Below are 21,083 nucleotides of genomic sequence, written 5' to 3'. Positions count from 1 at the left end.
CACTAATCACAGTCCATGAAGAGCAGTATCCATTGATTAACTCTGTCTACTCCCACTCATCCATCCTTTTATCCATTGTAGCAACTTGACCTTAACGCCATACTACATCAATTTGTACAGTAGTCTTCCATGTGTAGAAGGATCCTCCTGCCAAGGTCATATTAACAAATGCTTCTTTTGTCCTGTATACATAGCAGGTTATAATGTGAAGAACAAGCAGAGCATTGTGTACACTAACGTTACGTCAGCGCTCCTTGGACTTGACCTACTGGTATCATCAACTACACCAGTCATCCTCGAACATATGCCATCAGATCTCAAATCTGATATTTATGATCTACAGAATGATATAAACTATTGTGATGAAGAAATTCACAAATTCTGGACCGCAGTTGTTTACACAAAGTGGACTGGATGATCTCGTAAGAGAGTTAAACCTACTCAAAGGATCTGCAGCGTGTTTAGAGTCAAGATTTTCAAGAATCTGCTGTCCCTAGGAAGTATTTTTTTGGTACAGACATTGAAAAATTGGTTACCTATTTTTCTAAAGGCTCAAAAATATATTGCAACAACATTCACTATGCTGCCACTTTATTAGGTATACCTACGTAAAAGCATGTTGAGCCTCCTTTAGCCTTCAAAACAGCCTGAATTCGTCTAGGCATGGATTGAACAAGATGCCAAAAATGTGTAGGAATGGAGTACCATGCAGGCATGGGTGGGTCTTGCTTTTCCTTGAGATTCAACAGAGGTGTAGGTCTACAGTGAACAGCCCTTTCCAGCTCATCCCAAAGATGCTCAATAGGACTGAGATCCGTAGACTGAGTGGGCCACTGCAGCAAAGAAAAGTCATTTTCATGTTCCTAGAACCATTCAATAGTGATTCGGTCTTTGTGCTCTGGCACATTATCCTGCTGGAAGTAACCATCTGACTGAGGAAAAACTGTCAACATGAACAAATACACTTGGTCAGCAACAATGTTTAGGTATGATGTGGCATTCAGACATGAATCTGTGGGTATCGACCATACCGTGTGCCAGGAAAACATTCCCCACACCATAACACTGCCCCCACCACCTTGCACAGTAGTCATCAGACATGACAGGTCCATGGATTCATGTTGTTTTTGCCAAATTCTGAGCCTTCCGTCAACATGATACACCAGGAACTTTGACTCATCAGACCAAGCAACTGTTTCCCAGTGCTGGTGTTGCTGTGCCTACAGGAGGCATACTCTCTTGTTCTTCATTGATAACAAAGGTATGCAATGTGGCCGTTGGATGTTGTAGCACATTCGCGACAAAGTACTAATGGTCCGTTGCGATATTTTGTTCTGCGCATCAACGTGATGTGTGACATTGTGGCTCATCTGTCTGCTTGCACAATTCTAGCCATCCTCCTCTGACCTCTCTCATCAACAAGCAATGTTCTTCTCAGGTGAAGTGTTACTTATTCGAAGTAGTGCAATATCGTGGCAACTCGTGAAGGTATTCACAATATGAGATATAACTTAAAACGATGCCGCCTTGCAAATATTCTGTTAATTCAGATCTGGCTATGCATGAATGATGCTATCGCACTTAACTTATACATAGCCTTTTGCTAACTAAATATAAAAATATTGTCAGAAATCACATTTGAATATTTTTATTAGATAATATAGCCCTGATCCTCCAATCTCTACAAAGTGATAGCAGCCAGCGTCAAGTCAAATTGTGAATCATGCTTAACTGGCACAGGTGTAATGTGCTTACCTAAGAAACAGTGCTGGCTTTATCAAATGCGGGGCCTGATTGGAGCATGCCCCTTGAAAAATTCAATATTAATCCCTCAATATTTTGAAATAATGAAAACTAAAACTATTAATAATTGTTCATTATTTTTATATTACAATTTGCTAACAATTGACCAGAAATGTTGACAATATAAACAAAACTAATTGCAAGGATATTTTATACTAATCCATTTATCGGAAAGTCTTCAAAGAAGACTTTCTCAAATTTTAAATTCCTTGCTTCTTCTCTTTCAATGGATACAATGGCAAGGCTGGTGAGTCTCTCTCGAAGCGTTGTCGACTTTAGATTTGTTTCAATTAAATAATTTGTACAATTTATAATTTAAATATTATTTAATTAATGAGGTTTTAATAAATTTTAACTGGGAAAAGCTTCTGTTCCCAGATGCTAGTCACTGGAATCGTTAAAAACACTCTTAGTGATATCAATAAATTTGAAAATCCAGTGGCTCTGTCATTAGTTGCGAGAAATTGCAAAATATTTAAAATATTTTCGAAGCACGATTCTGGAAGAATTGGTTTCAGTGCTTCCGTTTCCTCCACTAGCATTATTGTTATTATTATTATCCATATGGTGCAAGGAAGCCCGAGACTTTTGCTGCACCAGCCAAAAAAAAAAAAAATTCTGAATTACCCTGTGATAGATGGAGTCGGAAGTAGAAGGGAATCATCAAGAAAGAGAAAAATGATGATATCCAGCTCAGGATTCTGAGTGTGCCAAGCCCACTCACCAGATGTGAGCCCCCGGGGTTAATATGGCCATCAATATCTGCCACCTTCAACAAACTTGACCAATTTGTTGCCCTAAATGATTTTAGCATCTGAAAGTGCGATTTCTAAATCTGCAGCGTGTTTTCTTAACTCGTCCTTTGGAATTCTTAGAAATTTACCCAAGAAACCAAAAAAATTATTACGTTTTATTAACTGCTAGAAACATGACTCTAGAGACTGCAAAGGCTCGTCTGCAATTTTATTAAAGCAGTTTACCTTGTAAGCTTCCTTAGGATTTGTTATAGGTTCATCAGCAGGCTGGTAATTGAAGTGCCTCTCTTTTTTGTAATCTTCTTGTGTGAAATTCTGGAGATACTTCCAATTCTGTTGCATCAACTTAGTCTGCGTGGGTAGCACAGTGATATCGTCACCGTCCTCCCCACACCAAGTGGAAAAGGCCCAGGTTTGAATCCTGCCAACGATGTGAAGAACTTTAATGGGCTTTTTTCACTCCGTGGCTGAGTTAGTCGGTCTCAGCGTAGATAGCAAGGTTTTTCTCCCAGAATCTGGGGTTTTTCGTCCAGTAAAATAGACAAATCGACTATATAAGACATGCAAATTAACAGACATAAGAGACACAGCACAGCAGATGAATTTAATTATTCCGGTGGCCTAAAAATAAGTTTGTTTTTTAGAAACTGATTATAGCTCGGAGTTGGCACCTTTACCCAGATTTCCAGGATATGCAAAGGACGCCGAAATAATGTTTCTGCCTGGGGCACAGGATACCTTAATCTGGTACCCTGTTCCCAATGGGCAATATCGGGTGTACAATCAAGAATAACAGCAAAATACTCGGCTGTTTTTATTGCACTAGAAAAATATATTTCTAGTGCTTCTGTGGACTCTTTTCCTCTTCCGTGGTCACTTTGTGTGCTTTTATTCTTTTTTTACATTCTAAAAAGAAATTATAGGGCAATAAATGATTAGAAAACATTTTTTCTTGCATGTTTTATTTCAATTTACTTGTAAAATAACAAAATTTATAAAATAACTGCACTTTGTGCTTTATCAGCAATGAAATGTGGAACTCCATCATTCATTAAACTATAATAGCTTCTTATATTTAGCCTATTTAACAGGTGGGTGTGAGAATAAGAAAATCTGTTTCGTGGTAGACACTCATCGACACCGCTAGTTGGAGTGAATGCTTTACACAGTTGATAAGAAGCAGGGGGAATCTCAGCCTTTAATTTCTTATACATCATTGTTAATTTAAACCATTAAACGGGAAAAGGTTGAACACCACTGCAGTAGAAGGTGGGCCAGAGCCCATTGGGAATACACCTTGAACTGCTCACTCTTGACCAGCGCGACTTCTCCGTATGTGGGACAGGTGGTCGGATAGGTTTTACCAGGTACCACCAAGTTGTAGAATGGTAATCCCTTTAGCTCTCTTTAATTCATGCAGCAGCACTAATTGCCTAAATGCCAGAAATGCAAACAGAGTTAATTCTCTCCTAATCCGTTCGCTATACGAAAATTTTCTTCGCTGAATGGAAACTATTTTAAATGTAACTTCCAAGGGGAATTCAAAATAATTCACCATAAAAGGATTTCGTTAAACAGAGGTCTGACTGAGTAATTTAGAATTATAAAAATGGTTATACAGTTTTATATAGTAAATATCTTAACAATAGACAGTAAAAAATGCAAATTTAGTTAATTAAGCTTATTTGAATAGTAGGTAAACATGCGAAAAAAATTTACGGAATACAGTACGTGTATTACAAATTTTGAAGCATTGCATCCAAATGTCACACGTCACTGTTAATAAACGTGCCTGTACACCATACCATCCCAAAAAAAGCACTGCTGATAATCATACAAAACAATGAACCCTGGGGAAGTGCACTAATAACATTTGGCCACAAAGAGCAGAGATCACTGATTACCACTCTGTCTTCTCCCATTCAACCATCCTTTTATTCATTGTAGCAACTTGCCCTTAATGCCATACTGCTCCAATTTGTACAGTGCAACATTCCATGTGCAACAGTATCATGTGCTTTCTGAAATGCAAGTATATCATGTTACTTGCATTTCAGGAAATAGTAGCAGAAGAGTTATTTTTGGAAGATATAAGACATGACCGAGTTTTAGAAGAATTGAAATCAACTAAGTTATTTTTACCCCACTGAAGAATTACCTGGAGAACAATATTTGAGGAATTGATAGTAGATATTTGAGATGTTGAAGCTGTTTGTTCAGGGTAAGATTTCTCAAACTGGAAGGTTTAATGCAATGTGCTGTCATTAGCAAAACTATGAATGGGACTTTTGGAATGGGAGGTCATTACTATACACGAGGAAAAGAGTAGGAGAAAGAACTGAATCTTGGGGAGTACCAGCATTATTGCAGAAGTTGGAAGACAGAGGGCCATCTACCATCACCCGCAGTGTGGCAAGAAAGAAAACTGGGCACCCAAGTACAAAAAAATAAAATAGAAGCTTACATAGAAGACATTTGTGCCAAACATGATCAAAAGCCTTTGAAATGTGAAGAACAACTGCTTGAGTTGCATCAAACGTTTCCATTGAATTTGTCCATAAGGGGATAACACAAGCCAGAATATCACCAGTGGATCGACACTGACTGAATCCATACTGGCAATCACTGATCAGATAGATGGTTTCCAGATAGTTCAAGAGTTGAAAGTTCATTGATTTCTCCATTACTTCAGAAAGAGTATAACTGCAATGGACAATAACTGGATGGGATGGATTTGTCACTCTTTTTAAAAACTGGCTGGATATGAGAAAATTTCCAAGCAGAAGGGAAAACACCTTAGGAATAAGAAAGTGAAAAAAGATGATACAGAACAGGAGCAAAGGTTTTAAGAACATGTGGAGAAATACCATCAGGACCTGGAGCTTTTTAGCATCAAGACTGTTCAAAATCCTTCTAACATCCTTTTGATGGAAGAACAGAGGAAGCATTGAATGGAGAGTACTGGGAATGGTGGGAAGTAGTTTACCAAGACCATCAATACATGAGTTGGAAATAAAATAGGATGCTAGCAGGTCTGCTTTACCTTTGGCTGAAGTGCAACAGAGCCATCAGCCAATAGCTTTGGCAAAGGACCAGAATGCTTGACTACCATTTGGACAAGAAGCAAGTTTTCTACTCTTAGCCAATTTGAAATCTAGTTTGGTCTAATTGATAACTGCTTTAAAATTATTGGGGTAGGCAGTATTACACAGTTTAAATAGATCGTGAGGTTTCTTGTTTGCCCCCATATTCTGAATACTGATAGTATTCAGCATGTGTGGGGTAGGGGAATCAAGCAAGGAAATAGAACTGCAGATGCAGTTCACATTATTAAATAGAAGGATGTAAAATAAAAGTTCCCTTTTTAATTCATGAACTACAACAGCTGCTGCTCAGCTAATATTCACTGTTGGTTACTGTTTTTCAGGAATTAGAAAGTTCCAAAACCATTCATGGTCAGGTGAGAGTCCAGTGCTAACAGCAGATATATAACAAAAGAATCACACAAAATGAGCAGCAAATATGTTATTACTGTTAACTATGGTTTTGGGTGAGTCTGCTACTCAAAAGAAATGAAGAGTTAAAAAAGACAAGTCACTTTTAAAAATATATATACAATTTATAGTGCTTGAAAATTTTTTAAAGCACTATAAAAGAAGAATACATGCACCACCACATCTGCAGGGTAGAATGAGGCAATTACAGTTGCAGAGGAAGGCTTTATAAAACCAGATAAATCACATCAATAAGGGAGAGAGAGAGATTGCAAGCCAGCTCAGGCCATGTGTTGAAGACACACTGCATCCAGCGTAAGGGCAGGGAGCAATAATTGATATTTTTAATACTTCTCAGGATGCCAAAACTCCACTTTTGGCAGCTTTGAGGTGTCAGTGCCACAGTTGCAATAGGGTGTGAATTTTCAGACAATGACACATGTAGGAGAGGATAGAATCATTTGAACAAAAAGTTAATTGTTCATTTTAAAGTAAACAAATTGTTTTTTTTTAAAAAGAAATCTTCATTATATTGCAGACTTGGAAATCCACTGGGTATGATGAATAATAAACTAACATTTAAAAAGAGGAGGCACATTCTGAGGTGGTACTTGAAGCACAAAAATGTTAAGAGCTTCAGCATGCATGGGAACACCAATTTGGGGCAAAAGTGCCAATGCATCCATCAGTAACTCACTTCTGTGATGTCTGAAGAATGTAAAACTATTCACAACATTAATACAGAGTGCCAAAATGAAGACATCCCAAGAACTGTGTTTTTATTAATCAAGTATTATGCAAATCTTAAAGGATAAAGATCAAACCTTTCCTACCTTGGTTACTGCATGTGATTCATGCAGTTGATCAAGAAGCCGATTCTGACTGAATGGCCAGTACGATTCTGTGAGCAGTACCATCAGAAGAACAGCAAAGCTGGTGATTTTCAGGATGCAATCATGTGGTTATATGAAGCAACATTCAAATTAAATGCCATTTGAATCATCACAACTGTGCTTGCTGGATCAGCAGCAATCCTCACTGCACTCCGGAGAAAGATATTAACCTGACAGAGACCGGTGTGTGGATAGGACTCTCCTCTCGTGGAATAATTGGACCTTACATATTTAATGAAACTTCTGAATCAGAAAATTAACTTTCACTATTAATGAATGATGCAGTTTCCACAATGATAACTGTTACTGTTACTGGATATAGTGTACAGTAAACCCCCGCTATTCGCGGTTTCGCGATCGCCGATTTAATATAAAATGAAACCTAAAAAAATGTGAATTTTAAAGCGCCGTGAATATTTTCCGCCATAAAAAAACATGGACGTGGCTAGAATTATCTTTCCTGGTCAAAACAGCGCTGAGTGGGTGGGGGGAGAGGGGTGACAAAATCGCGAGCGTGGATGTTTCTCGCTAATCCTTGTTCAGTATGTGTTATGCGCTTGTCAGGGAAGGTTTCGTCGTTTGCTTTTACTTTATATGCTTATAAACGATAAATCTACCGTTTTGCAGTGTAAAACAGGCTTTTTCGAGTGTGTTAACGGAAGAAAGTGACTTTATTGTGGACAAATTCTTTTCTAACCCCTACAAAAATATGGCTTCAAATAACAAGGGAAATGTGAAAAGATCAAAGAAGGTGGTGATGACATTAGCGAATAAAATTGAGTTGTTAGACAAAATTTCTAATGGTGAAAGTGTCTCCTCAGTGGCAAAACATTATAAAGTCAACGGTACGATCAAGCAAAAAACCGGAAGAAAAAATCTGCCGTAGTGTCCGTGAAAACGTGCTAATTGCTTCAAAAATTTGCTCTGTAACTCATGATGTTAAATTAGAAAAAATGAAAAAAGTTTTAAATCTGTGATTGAAGACCGAACTCAAAATAAAATTCCGTTAAGTTCACTCATCATTCGTGAAAAGGCAAAACTCCTTTATCAACACTTTAGCGAAACTGGTGATAGCACTGGCGGGATAAGTTTTTTTTGCTAGCAAAGGCGCTGGTTTGAAATTTCTAATAAATATTACATTTAATATTAAATTGTTTCTTATTTTCATTCTGATGCCATATGCTTGCATTTCACTATGTACATATTCATAATATGAAGGTACATATAATACATACATAGACAAAATTTTAGACTAGTTTTTCTTATATATTTCATACTTTGGAACGGAACCCCTTTATTACTATGGGAGCCATAACTCAGTATTCGCGTTTTTGTTATTCGCGACATTTCTCAGGAACGTAACCCCTGCGAACAGCGGGGGTTTACTGTATTTTCAAATGTGCACCCTCACATTTTCACTCTGTCTGTGCCCATGGATTATGAATTTCCCAAACAATGCTCTGAATATCCCCAAGGTGTCAGAGGCCCACTCCCCTAAACTTTTTTTCCATGGGGATAAGTGAATAATAAAGTATATACTCAAACTACAAACTTAAAGTGACTAGGATGTTGTCCATCGCAAATAGACTCCAATGGGACAAACAATTAATAAATAGTTCTACATTAAATTTTTGACACCCCCTTTGTGATAAAGTTTGAAAAAAGATCTTCTGTTCAGTTCCAAACTAGTTTATCTCATGACAATATCAGATTACTTCTTTCTTCCTCCCCACCTCTCACCACATGGTATATATACAAAAAAGAATTATACAACTGTTATATTCAGACATTGACACATGTAGGAGAGGTCAAGACATCACCATGGTCAAGATACTTGTTAGCATTAGAAAGGCATTTTACTGAAAAAAAAAAAAAACTAACCTTCATTTGCTGATGGCACACTAGAAAGTCGGAACTAAATGCCACTAAGTTGAGATGACCTGGTTATTTCAGAATAAGCAGTGAACAAAGGCACAAAACAGGTTTGAGAAGTGCTTAGGAAGGGAGGAAGAAACAGTGTTGGGTTGTTTAGAATTAGTACCAAGTTGGCATGAGGCACTAGTAACTAACATATTTTCTTAAAGTATAGACTAGGCTGAATCCAGTCCTTGACAAGGTTTTACAAGCTCAGAAAAGAATTTTGAAAATTGTCACTATTCAAATGAGGCATCCTAGGGACAAAATATGGAACTATAGCTTCACATGATATTGGTCAGTTTCAATGCTGTTCAAATATAAACATCCAAGCCAGGTGTTTTGATATATGCATGACACAACTGCAGTGCTTTTAAGTTCATTTCTAGAAGTTTAAATAGTAAGTTATTTTTTATTCTATTGATATTCATAAAGGAAATATTTAAAAATATTTTCTTGTTAAGCTTAAATGCTGCAGTTTAGTAATTTTTGAGGAAGACACTATGCATGTTCATTAGCTCTTCCAGAGGAAAACAATCCCTTTCCTCGTGGAGCCTGTGGAGTCTCAGAATACAAATTACAATACAGGAATACCTCGTGGTTAATTCGTGCCAAAAAAAAAAAAATACCGCGCTATGCGAGGTATTATTAGTATGTATTTTAATGTAATGCGTTCCGACGATTTGATTATATGGGCAGAGTTGCAAAAATATATAGGTGTTTGTTTACTATAAATTGATGCACACGAAGTTTTTGCAAAAAAAGAAATTAAAATGATAAAAATGAAAAATACTAGTAAGTACAGCACAAATGATTTTTATTGCAGTATGTACATACCAAAAGAATATAAGTGAAGTATGTACTGTATTTTTATTTTGAAAAATAACTGATCAGCTTAGTTTGCACAGTTTTTTTTTCTTCTTTTTATTTGCATACATCTCTTTATAACACCGAATGTCATTTTGCAATGCCTGCCTTACTTTCATACCTCGTTCAATGTTTGGATCTAGAACTCCCAGCGGCGTTACATTTCTTCTTTCCACTCATATTTGCGCATAAAGATGTAACGTTTTTAAAAAATAATCTTTAATAAAAATACACAGCGAAAAATATTTGTATAGCTTACACGCAGTGAACAACCTCACCGCTCGGAATCTAGAGTGTTTACTAATGTATGAATGCTGGCAGAGTCCATATATAATGGGAGTTGCGACAACAGTCAGCATGGCCTTGAATCCATAACACATTGGCCTACGTGCTGGCATTATAATACATACATGTCAAATGTATTGGTGCGTAACGCAGTCAATTTTTTTTTTCAATTTGTAAACCGTGCTATAGCAAAACCCGTGCTGTTCGAAACTGCGCTATGCGAGGTATTCCTGTAATACATTGCAGCCTTTTAACATGATAAATTGTGCACCACAGGTGCATTGTGTCTGCAAATTGAATTGTATATTCTATGGTTGGTGTGCCTGTTTTGTGGGATGAAAACCCGTTTCCAGGAGAAAAAAGCCACACAATCTTTGCCCGAGGCAAAGGAACTAGAAGGTAGGCTCTATTAGTTCTACTCAGAACCACTTGTTCTATTTACATCAATAACACTATTAACTGAATTTAAAAAAAAAAAAAAAAACTGGCTTGTAGTAAAATTATTTCAACACTTTGTAAAAGTAGTTTCTAAAAGAGGAGGTGCATGAGTTAGTAAGTGTACGTGTATGTATGCATGTGCAATTAATGAAAAACACTACTATGCAAGCTAGGTATAATCACAGTACACAAAGTTCAAAGTTATATTATGTTCTTTAAGCAAACTCCCTAGATTAGTAAAGTTCTTAAAGATACCAATACAAACAAAGTTCTTTTATTTTTCAAGAAACTGTACAAGGTTAACTCTTGTAATACAAACTTATCTAAGAATACATTAATGCTCCGGTTTTAAAACTAACAATCAGAATAACAGTAGCTCAAGTAGGTAGAAATTTGACATTTTTTTTTTTCTTTCCCCCAAGGTCATTCACACATTTTTTTTTCCATATTACATTTTTATATAATGTGAACTGACTTAACATATTTACTCACAATATGAAAATTCATATCTTCAGAGAGAAAGTGTGTAAAGAAAAAAGAAAGTCTAAAGGAAAAAATAACACTCATATTTATTAATTTTTATCTTCTTATATTCAGAGTAAAGTAAAACTGCAAACTAATCCTAAGCATCATTTTTGGACATTCTGTTCATTCCATTTATTTACCATTTACTTATATATTTGTTACATGACTTGAAGTTAAAGTCACATATAATTTTCCCCACATCTCTTGAGAATAAGAATAAACCTTTCAAAATTTGTTAAAATTGATTTTGTATGCGAAATATGCAGCCATTAAGTAAGTACATCTTAAGATTAGTTGCAAGTGTTAATACAAGATCTTTCTAAGTCAAAAATGCAATGTAGAATTAATTTAAAAGAATTAAGTGCATGAATCATTTCAGTTACCCAAGTACACTAATTTGTAAACATCAAGAGTAAAAGACTGTAGGAATTTATACAATCTCTCTCCCTCTCTCTTAAATTGAAATGAAAATAATTTGATGCAAAATAAATCTTGTGTCATACATATGCTGCAATTGAGATGGCAGTATCTGCGTTTCATACTCCGAAACTCCCCAGTCTACTAGCATAATACAAATTCCAATAATACATACTACTCAAATACAAGACCTAAAAGCATATCAAGTTTTGTACAAATACTGTCATCTCAATGGCAGTATGTACACAATGCAAGATTCAGTGGCCTCACCAAATTTATGTAAAGATTTATGTTGTCGAAATTAAAATGAAATTATATACTATTATAAATTAAAATACTACACCTTTGGCATCAATGACAAAATATATCACTGTCAAAGTCACTATAAACCAACCAACACAATGTGAAATGTAATTTAAGGAAATTCTGATCTGCACTCAACTTTCTTCCCAAAACAATTGAAAGATGCGTGGAAATGTGTACATCTTACAGTGAATTATGTATTGAGGGAATAAACAATAGACATTTACATAAAGCACTAATATATGAAAAAAAAAAAAAAAAAGTTGAGACATTTTTACAAGGAAGGATTGAATCTGCATGAACTATAAACCAATGCCGTTGTAAGGTTAAACACAAAACGAACCACATAAATAAAAAGATTACAAATTATTTCACATTTGTATACAATGTATGAAATTTACAGCCCCCCTAAATACTAAACAAATTCAAAGCTCCCTGTGCTAGTAAAAAAAAAAAAAAAAAAACTGACCTGCACTGAAACAGTATGTTTACATTAAGCCTTCTGATAGCATAATTTCTATAAAATGAGAATGTTACAAACCTTCAAAATGGTTTGTAACTATTATTTCTTTACTTATTTTTAGGGGAAGGGGAGATTGCTTCATTAAAAATAAATGGTTATATACTGATCTATATTTATAATATGTGCAAACATCATTAAAAATAAAAATCCAAGTTACAATAAAAGCAAATCTCACATGTATAATTTGCAACACTTAAAATTCATTCTTCCTGTTCCCTATTTTTTTTTGTCAATAATCAAACTAAGAGAATCTATACATTTTTATATTACTGTTCATTTTCAAAAACACTCAGCAGAAGGAGGTTGTTCAATTTCTGTTAAAATGTTTACAAAGAATTAGAAACATCGAGTTAAAAATGTTTTTATAATTCACTTTTATAAATTCTCTTTTATATATTTTTCATGGAAAATATACAAAGCTATAGTTCAATTCACTTCCAGATTCACATGTTATATCATAATACAAATGCCATACCACTGTGAGAGCTTAATTTTTGTGCTTTACATATCCTCTTGCAACCTTATCTGGCACCTATGAAAGATAGTTCAATGAATCTGCACAGAAAGAGGGCAGAAAAAAATCATTCGAAAGGTCGAGGAGGAGCCATAGGCCGACGCCATTTTTCTTGCTGATGAAATTCTGTCATTGGACGGCCACCTATTCCACACGTTCCAACTCCTACACGACCATTAATATTATCAGGGGATGCAAAGATGCTCTTTTTAACTTGTCCTTTCCTAGATTTTGAAAATACCTATGAAAATTAATAATAATAAGTATAAAATGAAATTTACACACCACACAATAATTATCCAAGTCCTATATTCAATGATTTACTTAAACACCTAATCATTGAATAAGTAATACTAAGTAATTGCAAAAACGAAGCTTTTTCACTGACAATACAAGGAATCTAAAAAAAAAAAAAGTTGCAAACGATTAAGACAATCTTACATAATGGTTGTGAACTATCTACTAGACACCGCACATCTGAAATCATAACTTGGTAATGATCTTTGATCTTCACAGTTTTAAATCTTCTTTTGATCACAATATTTGTTTTGGCCAAACCACCCTACTAAAGGTTGAAGTTTATAAAGTTATTTGTATATAATATTGATGTAAACACACCACAGACAGCTCTTAAACAAAAAACTACGTTAGTGGTGTGAAGGGCATCATTTTATCTGTATCTCATATTGTGCTGTGCTCATCCTTCACGAGTTGCCACATATTGCACTACCTCAAATAAGTAACGCTTCACTAAAAGAGACAACTATTGTTACTTATTCTCAGTGGGCACCACCACCACCCAGATGGCACCTTTTCAAGGTGTGTTGGCCTTTCATTCCATTTTTGTTTAAGAGTTGTCTATGGTGTGTTTACCCCAATATTATATAGATTATTATACTCTTAAAGAAATGATGCCTTGTTGCATTTAATTTTACTTAAATATTATCACATACACCTTCTGGTATCTCTCATATTGTGGGATTATCTTCACAACTGGATTGTCATGTCTGCAATACCAGGGTACCTGCCCACTGAGAATAAGTAATAGTCTTCTCTTTTAGTGAAGCATTATTTATTTGAAGTAGTGCAATACACGGCAACTCGATGTGAAGGAAGAGCACAATATGAGATACAGATAAAATGATGCCCTTCACACTACTAACATAGTTTTTTGTTTAAAAGTTGTCTATGGTGTTTACACCAATATTATATAGATTATTATACTCTTAAAGATGTGATGCCTTGTTGCATTTAATTTTACTTAAAGTTATTTGTGTATATTATAACTTTACAATCAAGTATAATGGCCAACTACCATTATACTTGATCCTTGTCATAATGGTAGTTGGGTTTCTGGTCCCTTGAAAGCACAGTGGTTACAACTTTGTCTGGTCTATCAATTCTTTCACAACTTTTTTTTAAAACCCAATTCATAATGTACTTCCCCACTGGTAATAAATAAAGTGCACAGATCAACTACTGTAAAAATTATAGCATATCTTTCACTTTAGGAAAACATTTAGATACTGTAGTGATAATTTAAGAATTTAAATATCTATCAGAGCAGCAACAAAGTCAATTTTGGCATTCCTCAAGAACTGTTTTGGCTTTCAATCTGCATCATTAATTGTTTTTATTAGGAATTTTTGCTTCTGCAATGGGTTTTCCTCGACCTAAAAAAAAAAAAAAAAAACCCTATTGTTCTAGCCACAGTTCTGTTTTCTTTATCTTCCTCTCTCAGTTCTCATCTTTCCATGCCTTTTCAGACTCCATCCATCCACACCTTTCTTCCTTCTTCCTGGTGCCACCCAAATTAATCACTTTTGGATGTCCATTCTTCTGGTATGTCCATACCACCCCAGCTTTTTTGTTTCAATTACCTGGAGTATATCAGTTTTCACTTCCATCATTAGTCGAATCTTAATTTCTTACTGCTCTTCTCCAGTATTTGATTTCTGTTGCAAGCAATTACTCGTGTCTTTTATTCACCATCCATGTTTCTGCCCCATACAGCATTATGTACTGTTGCTTGGTAGATAAGTTTCTGTCTTATTGAGTATATTCCCACTTCACACAACTGCATTCAGCATACCTATCACTTTTCTTCCATTGCTAATTCTCTTCTCAACCTCCAGTTTGGATGATCTGTCAGGAAATTCGTATTATTATCTGTCAGGAAATTTGTATTATTGATCCAAGACAGAATACTTAACAATTATGCTAAGTATTCTGTCTTATCATAATTTATCTTTAATCCCCAGCCTCTGTCTCTACCAATTTCCTGCACTTAATATACTCTGCATCATCCATGTCTTCTGCCATAACCACCTGATGCATAATGATGCAGGAGGCGATCCATCATTAATTCTTTTGGAAATAAAGAAGTGAGATTATAAAAAAAATATCAGCATACTCATCATTTAAGACTGATTTACTCAAGGTTTATGCATAAGTGTTGCTAAAATAGCCACATCCCTCTAGTGTCCATTTACTGAAGAACACTGGCACTGTTATACTTCCATAGTCATGCTTACTGCTTCCTATCAACAATCATCCTCTTTCAATTTATATATTTTTTATGTCCCTTTATGTGCCCAGTAATCAGAAGTATGCCACAGGCATTTAGACTACTCAATCCACTCTTTCTTTTTTTTTTTTTTTTTTATGAGAACCCCAAACACAAGAGGTATTAGAACCTATAGAGTACTTAGTACCGTGCTTGAGTTGCAGGTTGCGAAAACAAAAGATATTTGTTGACATTAGACTTGAACTTCTGTAGACTAATTTTCAGGAAATACTTATGAAGGAAGATTGTTCCAGAAAACGGCAGTTGAATGAATAAACGAGGAAGATGAAATGTTAGTTCTGTGAGTTTGAAGTTGGACAGTAAATGGATGTTGGCTCGTGGCGTCACATGTTTGAACTGTTTTGAAAGAGCAGGAATTATAGAAGCCAATTCAGAAGAACAGTGCCCGTGTAAGTATCTGTAGAAAAGGCATGCAGCAGAAACAAAATGTCTATGAAACAGAGAGTGGATAGAGTCTGTTAGAGATGAGTCATTAATTAACATAACAGCCCTTTTCTGAATGGAATCTAGAAGCCTGAGAGAGGTTTTGGGGGGTGGCGCCCCATATGTGTGAACAATATTCCATGGTAGAGTGGATTTCCAATTTGTACAGAGTGAACAGCTGTTTTGGAAGAAAAGTAACGCTGAGAGTGAAAAGCAAGTTTTTTAGAAGCACAGGAGGCAATATTTGTAATGTGCTTGTGCCAAGAGAGATTACAAGTCAGGTAATCCCCCAAAAGAGATATATCATCTTGCCTAAAAATCAGATTGTCACCAAAGATAAGCATAGGAGTTGAAGAGTCCTTTTTGTGAGATATAAGGCAGGATTGAGTTTTAGAAGGATTGAAATCAACTAAGCTGTATTTGTCCCACTGGAGAATTACCTGGAGATCAGCATTTAAGGATTTGATGGCAGATATTCGAGAAGCTGAAGCTGATTGAGCAGGGCAAGGTTTCTCAAACTGGAATGCAATGTGCTTTCATTGGCAAAAATATGGAAAGAATTTCCAGTCAATGGAAGAAGGTCATTAATATACAAGAGGAAAAGAGTGGAGGAAAGAACTGAACCTTGAGGGACACCAGCATTAGTGAAGAAGTTAGAAACAGAGCCATCTACCATCACCCTCAATGAGCGGTCAGAGAGAAAACCAGATAACCAATTACAAAAAACAGTTAGCAAACCATAAGATGGAAGCTTGTTTAGAAGACCTTTATGCCAAACATGATCGAAAGCCTTTGAGATGTCAAGAGCAACTGCTTGTGTTTCACCAAACTTTTCAATTGAATTTGTCCATAAATGGGTATCATAAGCCAGAATATAACCAGTGGATTGACACTGACGGAATCCATACTGGTGATCGTTCATCACACGGAAGGTTTCTAGGTAGTTTAAGAGTTGGCAGTTAATTGATTTCTCCATTACTTTAGAAAGAGTAGAAGTAATTGCAATGGGTCGATAACTGGATGGGAGGAATTTGTCATCCTTTTTAGGAACTGGCTGGATATGAGCAAATTTCCAAACAGAAGGAAAAACACCTTTGGAATAAGAAAGTGAAAAAAGGCAGCAAAGAACAGGAGTAAGTTCAGGAGCAGAGGTTTTGAGAACAAGAAGAGAAATAGTGTCAGGACCTGGAACTTTCTGAGCATCAAGATTTGTCAAAATCCTTCTGAAATCCTTTTGATGGAAGACCACAGAAGGCATTGAATGGAGCGTGTTGGGAATGTTGGGAGGTGTTTTACCAAGATCATTAATACATGAGTTGGAAGAAAAATGGGATGCTAGCAGGTCAGATTTATCCTTAGCTGAAGTGACAATAGAACCATCTGGTTTTGAAAGAGGTGGGAATAGAGATGGGCAAAAGTTACGGCCAATAGTTTTGGCAAGAGATCTGAATGCTCAGCTACCATTAGGGCAAAAAGCAAGTTTCCTACTCTTAGTCTGTTCAAAATTGAGTTTGAACTAATTAATAACTGCTTTACAATTGTTGCGAACCTTGGAGAAGGCAGAAAATGAAATTGAAGAAATGGAAACAAGCCAATTACGATATACAACATTCTTCTCTTCAAGAGCCTTAGCACATTTATTGAAAAACCAAGGTTTAGATAAAGGACGAGATTTTAAAGTGGAGTGTGGAATAAAGGATTCCATTCCTACAAGAATAATTTTACTGACACAATCTGAGCACACGTTGACATCAGAAGTTTTGAAACAGTAATCCGACCAATAAAAAGAAGAAAAGAAATCTCGCAGGTCATCCCATTTTGCATTATTGTAATACGAAACAATACAGATGAGGTTGGGAACAGCCATGAGATAAAGGCTCCATTGGAGAAGAGACAATCACCAAGTTGTGATCTAAAGTGCATAAAGGACTACTCACTTCGACCGCGTACTTAGAAGGGTTGTTTGTGAAAAAAAAGATCCAAGCATATTGGCTGTATGGTTAGGATTGTCCAGTATTATGGCAGGTAAATGAACAATCTGTGCGGGGTCATTAGTAATTGCAAAAGCTTCAGCATCTAGACCAGCTGGGTCTATGTGACTAGAGAACAGAAGCCAACTGGAGTTGTGAACATTAAAATTGCCAAGGAAAACGACCTGGCTGTTAGGAAAGTTGGACTGGAGAAAGTCAAATTGTAAAGAGAGGAAATCAAAGCTCCAAGTGATTAGTAGAGTTGGGAGAATGGTAGAGACAACAGATGAATTTAACAGAATGAGGTAGAGAGATTTTAAGCCAGAGAAGATCAAAGAGAGGAGATTCTAAATTACCAACTCTCTGACGTGGAATATCGGAACGGACATATGCATAAGTACCACCTTTGAGGCGAAAGGAATCATACAGCGAATAATTTGGGCATCCGAGGTGAGCAGTAGTTGAATCAACCGATAACTGAGATTCTGTCAGAAAAAGTACATGGGGTTTGGCAGACTGCAAGTGGAAATAGACATCGTTGAGATTAGAATTGAGACCGTGTATATTTGTGAAATGGACTAGGGAAGTGTTTGGAAGGTTTAGATCTTTTTGCAGATAAGCTAACTGCATGAGTTTGGCAATTCGTGGTGTATTCAATAGTAAGAAAAGTGGGGGGGGGACATGCTGTATGAAGTAATGAAATTTTGGATATGGCATACACATGGTAAGAATATACCCAGATCCTTGACATAACGTGGCCTCGATAATGCCCTGCATACACACTACTCAGACTCCTTCCAGTCACTATCTAGCAGAGTAGGGGTTGCATGATTATATACTAGCTGATCCGGAAGCCTCCTAAAGAGTTAACAATAGATAGATTGGGTCCGGTGTACTAACTAGCAGCCGGCCTGCAAACACCGTTTTAGAGCTGTACCCTCGAAATGTAAGGAAGTTTGGATCTCGCCATGATGTCCATCATAACCTCAACGACATCAGTCATACTGCATGATGGAAGAGATGAGGAAGGATTGACCAGAACTTAGCTCTGGAGACTAAACATGGGGTCGACCACTTTAAGCCTCCAATAAGCAAAGTAGTGGTATTGCACTGTTGATGAGAGTTATCTGCCACCTAGTATTGCATAGTAACATAGAGGGATGGCATTCCTCCATGTGATGTGGATGCCACACCTCAACCCCTGCTTTCGTTGGTTCACACCTGGGTGGTCACCCACAGTGTGCTTGCGCTTGGGGGTTAGACCCAGGATTACTGACAGTCCCACCATTGTGAAGGTGCAAGCAGAGGATTTGGCTATCACAGACCAACCGGACTATGGTCGGTCTGTGACAACCAATAAATTGGGAACTGCAAAAACAATTTGCAGTTCCCGGTTTATTGGGCTTTTCAGTTAGTGCAATATATTATTTGTTATTTTTATTTGTTTTTTTTTTTTTTTAGGAGCATTAGCAACTAAGGCCATATTGCTCCGGGAATATGCGGTGGTCATTTCCTGACCTTTCTGCATCCTCCATATTTGGTGATGACGGGATTGAACCCCGGTCTAATCAAGAAGCATGTGTTGCGCACTGCTGCTCCTTCCCACCTGGCTACGGAGGCGCCTAATATATTATAAACTGGTAGTAAACTCGATCTGACTGCATTTGCGATAATACTGATAGCTGGAATTATGTGGGTTTTTACGTTATTATGGTTAAATGTGTTTCCCATTCCATGAAATCTTCAACCACATAAAAAACAAATAAATTTTCAGAATCTCACCATTCCTATTTTTAAAGCTTCGTAAACTTGACTCACTGGTGCAATTTGTGTGTCCTGGGTTCGTCGTTATTGATTGCTTCATCTTTTTTACTGTTTTAAATTTTACAATCCAAATAAAAAAAGAAAATGTTGGTGAACAGAAATATCAATCAAGCCAACTTCATATCTTGTCAAGGTAAAGTGCTATATTTACTATTCTGTTCCCATCCCTCGTTCTGTCCCATCCCTCTTTTACCCATAAGCTCTGTTATTTTTAATGTGTGAAATACCATAACACGGAGATTTTTATGAACACATGTACCATGTTATAGCAGAACTGATTGCATTTCATCCCAGTCAGCATGCCATCAAGAAAAACTGGGATGACAGGCTTATCTCCCCATATGCCACACCACACCACAAATTAATGGAGCATCTCACCTAATGGTGAGTTTTTCTGCAAGAGTATGGGTTTATTATATTTCATTCATTGCTTCACCAGCAGGGAACTGTGCCTACTGGTGAAGCAATTGAGTTAAGGTTGGTCTCCTCAGTCCACATGATATTGTGAGGACACTAGGATTTTCTTCTACCTTGGTTAAGAGAATATTACAAAGTTCCAAGTATTTTGTGTCATCTACCTTCATGCATACCTTGTAAAAACAACTGATAAGGATGAAGTTTGGTCTTCTGAAGGATCCTCCAAATCTGTGTGAGCTTGATCCCATATGCAGAAGAAGCTTTCCAAGACACTGATAATTGGCTGTGACAGGAAGAAGGCCACGTCTTCTTCAACGTCCAAAATTCTGTACACATTTGTATCTTTTTTATGCATCACTCTTCCAGTTAGCACAAAGCAATTAAAAACAAACATAATTGTGGTATGTAATATTTGCAGCTTCTGAGGATGTCTCACTAAAAATAATCTTTCTGATGCTCTAGCATTTTGGTCACACTCTCCATACAGTAATACCATTTTAAATAAGTTGTTTTTGGAAACCATGCTTTCATACTATTTTAAAAATGTGTATGCAAATAAGAAGTTGTACTTCTAATGAATTTTTCTGCACTCTTCATGCAGTTTATGTAGTTCAGACAACATTGTGACATGTAAATTTCATTCTTCTGCCATGTGTATTCTGGATTTTGCTGCACCAATTGAAGGGTAAGTTCATGTCTATATGTGCATAAAATTCCACATTCTTGCATGAAAGATAAATAACTTGTATGTTATTTCCAGTGGACCAGAAAGAATGTGGAATTCACGGGACGTTAAAACTGACAATCCACAGACTTAAATCAGAAGTTGGCTCTTTATTTTTTATTATTATTTTTTTCCCCTGGTAGTTGTTGCCGCATCGGCTTCTGTGGCCATAATACACCTCCCAAGGTTTTTGCAGTACTTTGATCCAAGCCCAAGGGGGGATTCGAAGACGTGACCTTTGGGTTGCCAAACAGGCACTTTACCCACCCGGCTAGCCCGGTCGGCCTTTATTTTGTACTGTGGTTTATACTTGCTTTTGAAACTACACTGCCTGTATCAGTTAAATTATTGTTTGATGTGCCAATGTTTCCTATAAAGAAAGTGGAATGTTGTATATTATTTGTGTG

The 21,083-nt window shown here is 36.4% G+C and overlaps 1 protein-coding gene across 2 annotated transcripts in view; it reads right to left on the bottom strand.

The window, feature by feature from the left end:
- Positions 1 to 12,431: 12,431 nt before the first annotated feature.
- Positions 12,432 to 21,083, bottom strand: part of LOC150077821 (survival of motor neuron-related-splicing factor 30-like) — a 113,653-nt gene continuing 105,001 nt past the window's right edge. For both annotated transcript variants that reach the window (XM_090384757.1, XM_090384756.1), the window contains one exon: positions 12,432 to 12,972. In XM_090384757.1, the coding sequence (XP_090240883.1) occupies positions 12,799 to 12,972 (174 nt within the window). In that variant the 3' untranslated portion in view covers positions 12,432 to 12,798. The remainder of the gene's footprint in view (positions 12,973 to 21,083) is intronic.

Source organism: Mastigoproctus giganteus, chromosome 11 (assembly GCF_048544385.1).
Source record: "Mastigoproctus giganteus isolate SK-2022 chromosome 11, ASM4854438v1, whole genome shotgun sequence".
In the NCBI taxonomy this organism is placed as follows: Eukaryota; Metazoa; Arthropoda; class Arachnida; order Uropygi; family Thelyphonidae; genus Mastigoproctus; species Mastigoproctus giganteus.
Note: the sequence above shows the minus strand (reverse complement) of the source record. Positions and strands in the feature narration are given on the sequence as shown.